Source organism: Spinacia oleracea, chromosome 4 (genome assembly GCF_020520425.1).
Source record: "Spinacia oleracea cultivar Varoflay chromosome 4, BTI_SOV_V1, whole genome shotgun sequence".
Lineage (NCBI taxonomy): Eukaryota > Viridiplantae > Streptophyta > Magnoliopsida > Caryophyllales > Amaranthaceae > Spinacia > Spinacia oleracea.
In genome coordinates this window covers 2,230,336-2,241,717 of record NC_079490.1, presented here as the reverse complement: position 1 = coordinate 2,241,717, position 11,382 = coordinate 2,230,336, and the positions used below count along the sequence as shown (strand labels likewise).

At 35.9% G+C, this 11,382-nt stretch overlaps 2 protein-coding genes across 2 annotated transcripts; one reads left to right on the top strand and one right to left on the bottom strand.

Annotated features, from left to right (window-relative positions):
- Positions 1 to 3,571: 3,571 nt before the first annotated feature.
- On the bottom strand, positions 3,572 to 5,690 carry LOC110801140 (F-box protein At3g07870). Its single transcript, XM_022006468.2, has one exon. The coding sequence runs from the start codon at positions 5,347 to 5,349 to the stop codon at positions 4,168 to 4,170; it is 1,182 nt and encodes a 393-aa protein (XP_021862160.2). The 5' UTR covers positions 5,350 to 5,690; the 3' UTR covers positions 3,572 to 4,167.
- A 2,350-nt stretch (positions 5,691 to 8,040) lies between these two features.
- LOC110801148 (40S ribosomal protein S2-3) lies at positions 8,041 to 11,113 on the top strand. The gene is made up of 2 exons (XM_022006477.2): positions 8,041 to 8,775; positions 10,756 to 11,113. Exons 1-2 carry the CDS (start codon positions 8,107 to 8,109, stop codon positions 10,915 to 10,917), a joined length of 831 nt encoding a protein of 276 aa, XP_021862169.1. The 5' UTR covers positions 8,041 to 8,106; the 3' UTR covers positions 10,918 to 11,113.
- The last annotated feature ends 269 nt before the right edge of the window (positions 11,114 to 11,382 follow it).

Below are 11,382 nucleotides of genomic sequence, written 5' to 3'. Positions count from 1 at the left end.
CATAAGCACCATTCCATGAACTTGGTTATTTCTTTCCTGGTTGTTTCACTCGTCAATTGGGTATTAACTTTATAAAGAAAAAAAATGATGCAAAGAACTTGTAATCAGTACATTGTAAGATCTAAGCAACTTGTAAATTGTAGGAGTATCTTGAATAATGTTCTCCTATGCCAGGACCTTGTGAGGATGTACAGGAAAGGTCAGAAAACTAAATGTTGTTTGATGAAGATTGATATACAGAAGGCCTACGATACTGTTAACTGGGATTTCATTAGCGATATGCTTCAGTGTCTTGGTTTTCCTCAACAATTCACGGCAAGGATTATGACATGTGTAACTAGTCCTACTTTTACATTGATGCTTAATGGGTTCACCACTGGTTTCTTTAATTAAAAACGAGGGTTGAGACAAGGGGACCCGATATCTCCTCTCCTGTTCGTTCAGTGCATGGAGTACCTGACTAGGATTATGACTTATGTGGGGAAGCAACAGGAGTTTAAGTTCCATTCTAGATGCAAACCAATCACCTATGTTTTGCAGATGATCTAGTTTTGTTCTGTAAAGGTGAAAACAATTCTGCACAGATGTTGATTCAGGGGCTTAGATTGTTTTCAGCCACAACAGAACAAGTCATCCTTATATGGTTGTGGTCTGACAGGTAGTGAAATGCAAGAATTGGCTAATGCTTAGGGTTTTAGTATTGGAAGCCTCCCTTTCAGGTACTTAGGAGTTCCCATAAGTGCTAAGAAATTAAATGTTGCTGACTGTGAGCATTTGATTGAAAAGATGGACAAAAGAATTAAAATTTGGAGTTCTAGAAATCTTGCCTTTGCGGGTCGTTTGCAACTGGTGAATGCAGTGTTGTTGAGCATTAATGTGTATTGGGCACAAATTTTTATTTTGCCTAAAACAGTCTTTAAGAAGCTGAATGCAATTTGCAGGTCTTTTTTATGGACCGGGATGCATAATAACTCCAAACCTGGGTTACATTAGTTGGGATAGGATATGTAGCTCTAAAAAGAGTGGTGGACTTGGCGTCAGGAACATTATTCTTTGGAATAAGGTGGCTGTGGGAAAAATGGCTTGGCATGTTGCTCAGAAGACCGATAACCTTTGGGTGAAGTGGGTCCATACGATGTACATCAAGGATCAGAACTGGCAGGAGTATAGGGCTCCAGTTTATGCCAGTTAGGCTCTTAAGCACATTTGCAAGGCTAAAGACAACCTGACACATCACTTAGGTAATGTTTGGTTAAATCAAAGTAAGTTCTCAGTTGCTCAAATATACTCTAAACTAGTTGAGCGGAGTCAAAATCTGCATTGGTGTAAGCTAGTGTGGAATCATTACAATAATCCTAAACACAGATTTGTGGCGTGGCTGATAATGCACGAGAGGTTACAAACTAGGTGCAGACTTCACAAGATAGGAGTCTCCCAGAGTGATCGTTGTGTTATTTGCAATCATAGTTCTGAATCACACAAGCACTTGTTCATTGAATGCCATTACAGTTCCCAGTGTATAGAGTTGATTAAAGAGTGCCTTGGTATAAGGGCACTTACCACATAGTTCCCCAAACTGTTGTCTTGGGCTCACGGAAGATATAAAGGCTCACGATTTAGAAAGTCCCTGTAATTGCCTAATTGGTTCTTACATGTTGTTTGGCTTTGTGCTTGTGTTTAAGTTGTTGTTTTAGGAAGCTGGGTAGAGTCTTGTCTCTACTTCTTTCCTTTTTTGTATACTTTCAGTTGGAATAAAATTTCTCTTACTAACCCAAAAAAAAAAAAAAAAAACTTGTAAATTGTAATCCACTGCATCTTGCTATTTTCTGCCAATTTTAATCAGTAATTTCATTATTCCACCTGTAATTAGGTAATTTGACATCAATCAACTGCATTTTCTCAATTTATCAATCACTAATCAGCTTGCCAATTTTCGGATTAGTAGTTTTTGTAATCAATAATTTCATTTTTTTTAACCAGTAATTTCATTATTCCACCTGTAATTTAGGTAATTTCACATCAATCAACTGCATTTTCTCAATTTATCAATCACTAATCAGCTTGCCAATTTTCGGATTACTTGTTTTTGTAATCAATAATTTCATTTTTTTTAAACCAGTAATTTCATTATTCCACCTGTAATTTAGGTAATTTCACATCAATCAACTGCATTTTCTCAATTTATCAATTACTAATCAGCTTGCCAATTTTCGGATTACTAGTTTTTCTAATCAATAATTTCATAAATATTTTCCAATAAATATTTTCCAGTCACACAATCAAAATCATTTAGCATCATCACAGAAAGAACAAGTCAGTGAAGCTAACACGCAAAGCAATTGAATTTTGAAATGTCGGGAAATCAGCATAAAATTTGAAAAAATAATTAATCAACTACACAGCAGAGAGTGACATAGATCCACAAAAAGAAATCAGAGAGAAAAAAAAAAGTATAAAGATGAAGGAAGTAGAAAATGAGAGTAAGAGAGGAGAAATTACTCACCGGCGGGAGACAGAGACGGGGACGGAGACGTCGAAGACCTCGCCGGAATAAGATGAAGGGAGTCTTGGAGTGAGAAGTGAGAAGTGAGAAGTGAGAAGTCCGAGAAAGTCAAGTTAATCTCAGTGATTGGAAATTCATCAAATGGCATTTTCGTAAATATTTTCCTTGAAAACTGTAAATATTTTGCTTGAAATCGGTAGGTGTATAATGTTTGATATTGACTGTATATTTGTAGTTATAGACGGCATATTACTCGGTATTGATTGTATACCACTTCTCGTTGCGGTATATTTTATGATTGTTGGGGAATTACTAAAATGCAATATTATTTATTGATAAATGATTAAATGTATATTTATAGTGGTAGATTGTTTATTAGTAGAACCTTATTGTATAATGTTAGTTGTTAATGTATTATGAAAATATAATAATAACCGTACATGTGATCAACATTTGATGACATGTCATTTGATGGCATTTTCGTAATGAAATTATCAATTATTTACGAAAATGTCATTTGATTGGAAAAATTTCCCTATAACTGAGATTAGTTGTTCCATGCGCTTCGCTAGAGCATAGCATGTTGCATCAATTTTATCCTGCCCATTCATAAGTCATAAGTGTCTGGCCAAAACCCGCTATTTTGGCCTTTAGATCATTTGGGTCAGGTCAAATTTATACCTAAAACTGACTTAATGTTCTTAAGTTGGCCCGGCCTAGTGGGAAGAACTTTTAGTTGTGACCCGACCCGAACTCAGTCTCAGCCCGCAATTTAATCAGGTCTATGGTGCAAAGCCCAATGCTTGAATGTGGACTATGTGGTACACAATCGGGTTACACGTGAATATACGATTGACCGGTAACCGGATCCTCTACCGTACACAACACAATAGATCCGATATTCAATTGCCTTTGTATACTTGTATGTTGTATTGGTATTTACATGGATATTGCAATATGACAAGACAATTATGAATGGTCTTTTTTAAAAGATAAAACGTGCTCTATAACAAATAAAACAACCAAAAATTGAGTAGAGTCGAGCTTTAACAAAATTTGGACCAATCATTCTCTCAAAAAATTTATGATAAGTAAGGATTTCAATAACTTTTTTGGTATAATTTCTTTTCCTTTTTCCACCCCTCTTTTCCTTCTACATTTTACAGTCAAAGATACTACTAGTACAATACAAAACAACAATCAAACTTTCCAAAAATGGTTAAAGACATCAAGTTCCTATAATAGACTACTTCATCCGAAAAAATGCCGTATGCAGTCCGCCTGAATTTTCTTTCCTAATCCCGATTTGTTTTCCTATAATAAACACTTCCTACTAAAAACATGAATTGCAAACCCCGTTCATACAAAATTACTTCAATCCGTCTGAATTTTCTTTCCTAATCGTGATTTTTTTTTCCTGTTAAGCATCACTTGCAACCCCATTGATACAAATTAACTTCACTTCCAATCCCCGTTCATACAAATTTACTCCAGTCTGCCTGAGTTTTCTTTCTTAATCACGATATTTTTTTCCTCCTATAATAGAAACTTCCTACTAAGCATCAAAATGCAACCCCCATTCTTACAAATTAACTTCACTTGTTCATACAAATTTACTCCAGTCCGTCTGAGTTTTCTTTCCTAATCGCGATATCTTTTTCCTCCTATAATAGAAACTTCCTACTAAGCATCAATTGCAAACCCCATTCTTGCAAATTAACTTCACTCCCCAAATTCCTATAAACCCCATTTCCAAGTTCATAAAACCCAAAACTTTGCCCCCCAATTTTCATCAAAATCTCCCCATCATCCTTCTTCTCACAATCACCACCGTTGATTCTAATCAAATGGCCCAAAATCCTCACATCATGATGATCAATCCCCATAAGATCAATCCTATACTTCTTCTCCCACAAATTAGCAAAACCCTCATTTTCTTTCCCCATCATCCAAACATCCATGCTCGATTCCCAAGGCAATCGATCAGTTAAACACAAACAATCCCTAATTTCCACCAAATCCAAGCATTCAACTGAACGATTTGAGCACGATTTGGGGAAATAATTCATCCCAAAACCCTCGATTTCAATATCAAATGACATGATCTTCACACAATCTGGGTTGAATTTCTTCTCCCCTACAAACCAGTAGAATTTCCCATCAACAAATGCGTAATTCTTCCTACCCAGAACATCAAACGGGCATTTCCCGAGATTCTCCCAATTCTCATCTCCTCGGGTATCGAGCCCGAGATCCGACCCGGGTTTTGTTAGTATCTCGCACATTAGCTCCTGTGTTTGACAGTAATGGAAGTTGTCGAATTCCTTTTCAGTGGTGTAGAAATGCAGAATTTTGAAAACGTTTCGAAACGGGGAAAACCCGAATGCCCAGCTGATTGTTGAAGACGACGATGACCCGAACCCGCGTTGTTGTCGGGTCGAGGTAGGGAGATTGGAGAGCCTCTTGGTGATGGGATCATATAAAAATGCGTTGGTTTTCGAGATTAAACAGAGGATTCCATTGCATGTGAGGATTGAAACTAATGATTGATCAAAATTGGTCGAAATTTGACTTATTTTTGTTCCATCAATTGAACAAGCAGACAATCTGGTTGATGGGGTTTCAGTGATTTGTTGACTGAATAGCAAAATTGGGCTGAATTTGTGCTTTTGATGGTAAAAAACTCTGAATTCTGGGTTTTGATGAAGATAAAACAGCCATTTATGACAAACACAGCGTAGTTGATAGAGGGTTTTTAGTGGGATTCTTGAAAAAATGTCGAAGATTATGTCTTTTGGTAGATTGTTGAATTCTACTGGAATTGCTGGTTCTTCTTCTTCATCCATTTGATGAAGTAAGGGAAGAAAAGAAAGAGGATGAGGAATTGAGGATGAGGATGAACTTAAGATAGAGGAATATTTTTGAAATGAGGTTGGTGCTAGTTATAAAGTGGGGTTTTGTTGTCAACTGTGTCAGATTGATTAATTTCGGATATTAACTTTAAATTTGGTTTTACTAAGGATTATAAATTGAATTGATTAATCTCGGATATTAACTTTTAAATTTGGCTTTAGGGAGAATTATAAATAGAATGAAAGTTGAAGAGGAGGGATGTTTTTTATTGAGATAGTTGTTGGCTTGTTGCTAGTGGAGTATAAAATCGGGTTTTGTTGACAACTGTGTTAGATTGATTAATCTCGAATATTAACTTTAAATTCGGCTTTATGGATGATTGTAAAAGGGATTGAAGTTGGGGATGAGGGATGTTTTGAATGAGGTTGTGTTAGTTATAAAAGGTCGGGTTTTGTTGACAATTGTTGTGTAAGACTGGTTAATTTCGGGTATTAATTTAAAATTCGACTTTATGAATGATTACAAATGGAATGAATGTTGAGGAGAAGGGTGAATGGATGTTTTGGGACGAGGGATGTTTATGAAATGAGATTATGCTAGTTATAAAGGGTCGGGTTTTGTTGACAACTATTGTGTGAGACTGATTAACTTCGGATATTAACTCGAAATTCGGCTATATGAATGATTATAAATGGAAAGAAAGTTGAGGAGAAGGGTGAATGGATGATTTAGGTTGAGGGATGTTTTTGAAAAGAGGTTGTGCTAGTTATAAAAGGGCGGGTTTTGTTGACAAATGTTGTGTAAGACTGGTTAATTTCGAATATTAACTCGAAATTCGGCTTTATGAATGATTATAAATGGAATGAAAGTTGAGGAGAAGGGTGAATGGGTGATTTAGGTTGAGGGATGTTTTTGAAATGAGATTGTGCTAGTTATAAAGTGATTGATTAATCTCGGATATTAACTTAAAAGTTGTCTCTAAGGGTGATTAATTTATTAAAAGTTGATTATAATTAAATGGAATGGAAGTTGAGGAGTAGTAATATAAGAAGCTTGACTTGTGAGAAAGAACAAAGAAGGTCCCCAAAAGGTTGTTTCTTATTGGTTTGGTTTACCTTTGATTTTATTGACTAATTAATTAAGATATTGATACAACAAGGATGGATAACTCATGACTACACGTAATAAATTAAGCTTTGCAATAATTTATATGTACTTTGGAATAGAAAGTTTCTTTGGAGTACTAATCTGGTTAAATTTGGTTACGTACTTCTTTTTCTTAAGGAAATTAAACGGTGTAATAAAAATCGCGATTAATGTAGATTAAGATTTCTCAATCATATCACTATGTCCTTTTCATATAGAGTTCATCAATCATCTCTTATTCAATTGTACATGTCTCTAGTGTTAATAGAAACTAATGATTTATTCTTCTTCTTGCTGGTTACGGTTTAGTATTAGGCTGAGATTCTTGCCAACATCATATTATTCTAGATCCGTCACATAATTATTGAAACGGACAACGATAGTGATATACGTGCAACATTAATGATACTACTTGTCATACAAGTCTAATAGTTTAAGTTATCATCCAATTTTCAGAACAATATCACTTGGGAAAATCGGTTGTCAATAATATCGATTACTTTGTGCAACCCTTGAATGCTAGATAAACCCAACAAAAATTTATTGTAGGTTATACAGAATATAAAGAAATAGTCCCAAAAATCTCTATTCCACAATTGGTGTACCATTTGTGTAACACTTTTTCATATTGGTTCATATTCGTAATTAGTTAACCACTTTTATTTTCATATCTAAAATTACATTAATATCGACCAGTGGGAAAAAGTGACACACAAGTGGTACATGAAACGTGAAACAGAAGATTCAAATTCAAAAAAGTATATCGGCTGGTTTTTATTTGATTACTAAATTATTAAACAAAGTTATTTTAATCTAACTACTATGTTGTAAAAATATAAAATGGTGGACCTTGTAAACGAGGTGGAAAACGAATATTTAAGTCAGACACATTTGAGTCGAGTCCATCGGTGGAGGTAACTTTTGAGCACTTGTGGGGTACAAGTCATATGTGCCTATACGAATAACAACATTTTCGGTTCAGGCCTATCCCATTTACGTCAAGTCCAAATTAACTTTATTCGGTGAACCTAATCTAATCTATTTCAAATACAAGTTTTTTTTTCTTATTCAGTTGGTGCAATTCGAGTCCATTCCAAATTGATTTCGGGTGCGGGTTATGTTCTTTTTAGTTCCAGGTCTTAGTTTTGGTCTTGTATCTCGGGTTAGACTATATTATATTCAACTCATTCTTATTGCTTACCACTTGCTCCGTGTTTTTCAGAAAACCATATCAGACAATATTAGCCCATAAAATTTTAGACCAGATTAAAAACAAGAATAATCAAAAGTCACTCACATAAAACAATCAAATCAAATCAGACCATAAACTAGAAAAATCAGAACATACCGAAAGAGGAGAACAACAATTAGTTATTTTTTTGATAATACAAAACATTAGTTAATGACTTAATGTTACGAATATTTGTAATGGACCTTTGTATTGGGTTTTAATAGCCCAATAGTTGGATGGGCCTTAAATTATGCAACCCAACATCAAACTCCGTTTCCGTATATAAAATCACAACCCTTTATTTTCCCACTTCTCTCACTCAAACCCTAGAATCAGAAAACCTCAACCTCAAACAAAACCCTAACCCCAAAACATGGCAGAAAGAGGCGGAGAGCGAGGTGGATTCGGCCGCGGCTTCGGTGACCGTGGTGGCAGAGGTGGAGACCGTGGAAGAGGAGACCGCGGTCGTGGTCGCCGTCGTGCTGGCCGCCGTGACGAGGAAGAAAAATGGGTGCCAGTCACAAAACTCGGCCGACTCGTGAGAGACAAACGTATCACCTCAGTGGAGCAGATCTACCTCCACTCTCTCCCAATCAAGGAGCATCAAATCATCGATGAACTCCTCGGAAACCTAAAGGATGAGGTGATGAAGATCATGCCTGTTCAGAAGCAAACTAGGGCTGGACAGAGAACCAGGTTCAAGGCTTTCGTTGTCGTCGGTGACGGTAACGGTCACGTCGGTCTCGGCGTTAAGTGCTCCAAAGAAGTTGCGACGGCGATTCGTGGTGGAATCATATTGGCTAAGCTGAGTGTTATTCCGGTGAGGAGAGGTTTCTGGGGGAATAAGATTGGGAAGCCACATACAGTGCCGTGTAAGGTGACCGGTAAATGTGGTTCCGTTACCGTTAGAATGGTGCCTGCTCCTCGTGGTGCTGGTATTGTTGCTGCTAGGGTTCCTAAGAAGGTTCTTCAGTTTGCTGGTATTGATGATGTTTTTACCTCATCTCGTGGGTCTACCAAGACTCTTGGTAACTTTGTTAAGGTATAATTTTTGGAAATTCATCGATTTTGTTTATTCTATTTTTGGTTGGATTAAAGGTTATTGATTGATCTGCTTTTGATTGGATTTGGCTGCTTAGTTTAATTGTTTGTTAATCTATTGATCTCTGATTATGACTAGTATGAGGATCAGCATTGATTAAATTGCTAATTGGTATTTTCTTAGATGATCTGATACTGTTTGCATGATAATTTTCAATATTTTTTGATTTCCTAACCTGAAATGTTCTCAAATTGATGATAGTCGCAAGTGTATACTGGAAATTGGAAAAATTACAATGTACAGTGAGTTTATGAATGTAGTTTACTGGAATCTCTTTGCGGTCTTATAGTGTAAATATAAATACAGCTAGTTTTCTTGGTCTTATACGGAGTACAGGTTCATAAATATATAGTGTAAATATATCTAGTTTTTGGCTCATTGTTACTTTCTCATGATGCACACTTTGATTATGCGAATTGCTACTGTACATCCTCTTTGTTTGTTAGTTTGTATTGTTACCCGTGATCTATGGTTATTTGGGAAAAGATATTAACTTGGTCACGTGATGTTTGGTTCTGTGGTTGTGAATAGAAGTTTTTCTTGTCAATGAGTTTACCTTCACCATGGTCTATGGACTTGAAGAATTGGGTGGTAGCATGTCCATTGGAATTGTTAGTTTTTATGGTCATGTGGGAAAAAGATGTTGACTTGGTCACTTGATGCTTGGTTTTGTGGTTGTGAATTGAATGGAAGTTTTTGTTTTTCTTGTCAATTTGTATACCTTCACCATGGTCCATGTACTTGAAGAATTGGGTGGTAGCATATACATGGTAATTGTTAATTTTTATGATTTCAATGATTGGCTCTCTTCTGGGTAACTTGGATATCTTAAGGACAGATTTATAGGCTTCATGCAGTGAAGTTGAATTGTTATCTCATGGTTCTCTGAGGCCCTTAATTCACTTATTTGTGTGCCTATTGAAGTGCTTAATCAAATTTCATGTTGCATTCAATAGAATTATCTGGATCATATTAAATTATCAATGGAAAACTTGTTATGTTATCTCTTGGTTCTTCGAGGCACTTATTCGTGTGCCTATTGAAGTGCATAATCAAACTTCATGTTGCATTTCACACTCTTATCTGGATCATATTAGATCATCAGTGGCATGGCAAACTTGTTATGTTTTGTCTGGTTTTAAATCTTTATCTCGTGCTTGGTTGGTCATTTGATGATATTCTATTTCAAGTACCCTGTTCTAATACTTTTCTGTGTCGTTAATGTATGGTATATAGCATTGTCACCAAGTAACTTGCATTGGGTGTTCTTTGAGGCACTTATTCACTTATTTGTGTGCCTATTGAAGTGCTTAATCAAACTTCATGTTGCATTTAATAGAATTATCTGGATCATATTAAATTATCAATGGAAAACTTCTTATGTTATCTCATGGTTCTTTGAGGCACTTATTCGTGTGCCTATTGAAGTGCATAATCAAACTTCATGTTTTCATAGACTTATCTGGATCATATTAGACCATCAGTGGCATGGCAAACATGTTATGTTTTGTCTGGTTTTAAATCTTTATCCCGTGCTTGGTTGGTCATTTGATGATATGCTATTCCAAGTTACTCTGTTCTTATACCTTTTAGTCTCATTTGATTTATGAATATATTATTGCATTGTCACCAAGTAACTTGCATTAGTGTTAAATGCTTCTTCTTCTCTGTGTATCGAATGAAATAACAACTTCACCTCTTCATACCGAAAACTTTTATTCCGTTTGTTTATATTCTAATACTTCAACCTTGCCTTCATTAACCTTTTCATGTATTTATTTCTCATGTGCCATTGAGATTCCACTTATATTTTTGTTGTGCAATCCTCATTGTTGCTTATACCTTTTCCTTAGCTAAATTGTATTTTCCAGTTATATTTTTCTTAGCTAAATTGTTGCTTATACCTTTTCCTTTTCGCAGGCAACCTTCGATTGTCTATTGAAGACCTACTCTTTCCTGACCCCCGATCTATGGAAAGAAACCCGCTTCACCAAGTCACCATTCCAGGAGCACACAGACTTCCTCTCCAAGCCAACCGCCAAGGTAGCCTTGATCGAAGATGTTGACAGGGCCGAAGCCTAAGCTTTTTTCACATGAATGAGCAAACAAAAAACTGTCTTTTATTTTAGGTTATTGAGTTAATAGGTTTTATTTATATCGGTGTTTTGGCTTTTGTAGTAATGTCCATTTTGCTTTAAGAGAAACCATCTCTGGAATCTTGCAGTTTTGTTATATGGTTGCTGGATTTGGTCTTTTTATTTAAAAGAGCCATTCTTTATGAGGACTACTTACTAGTTAATCTTTTAATTCCCCCTTTCTGTTGATTTCAGCAAAATCAGTCTTTTCCTTTTCCTTTTTGTTTTTATTTGTTATTTAGGGTTTTGGTTTTGCCTCGAAGTCTTTCAGGAAGGTGTTTGGTGTTCTACTATTTTCATCAAATTTCTTTCAGCAGGGTGTTTTGGTCTATTCCCTGAGGCATGAGCTTAGTGGTTTCAGGTTTGAGACTTCTTGAATTTGGCCATGTTCAACCTGAACAACGATCCTGGC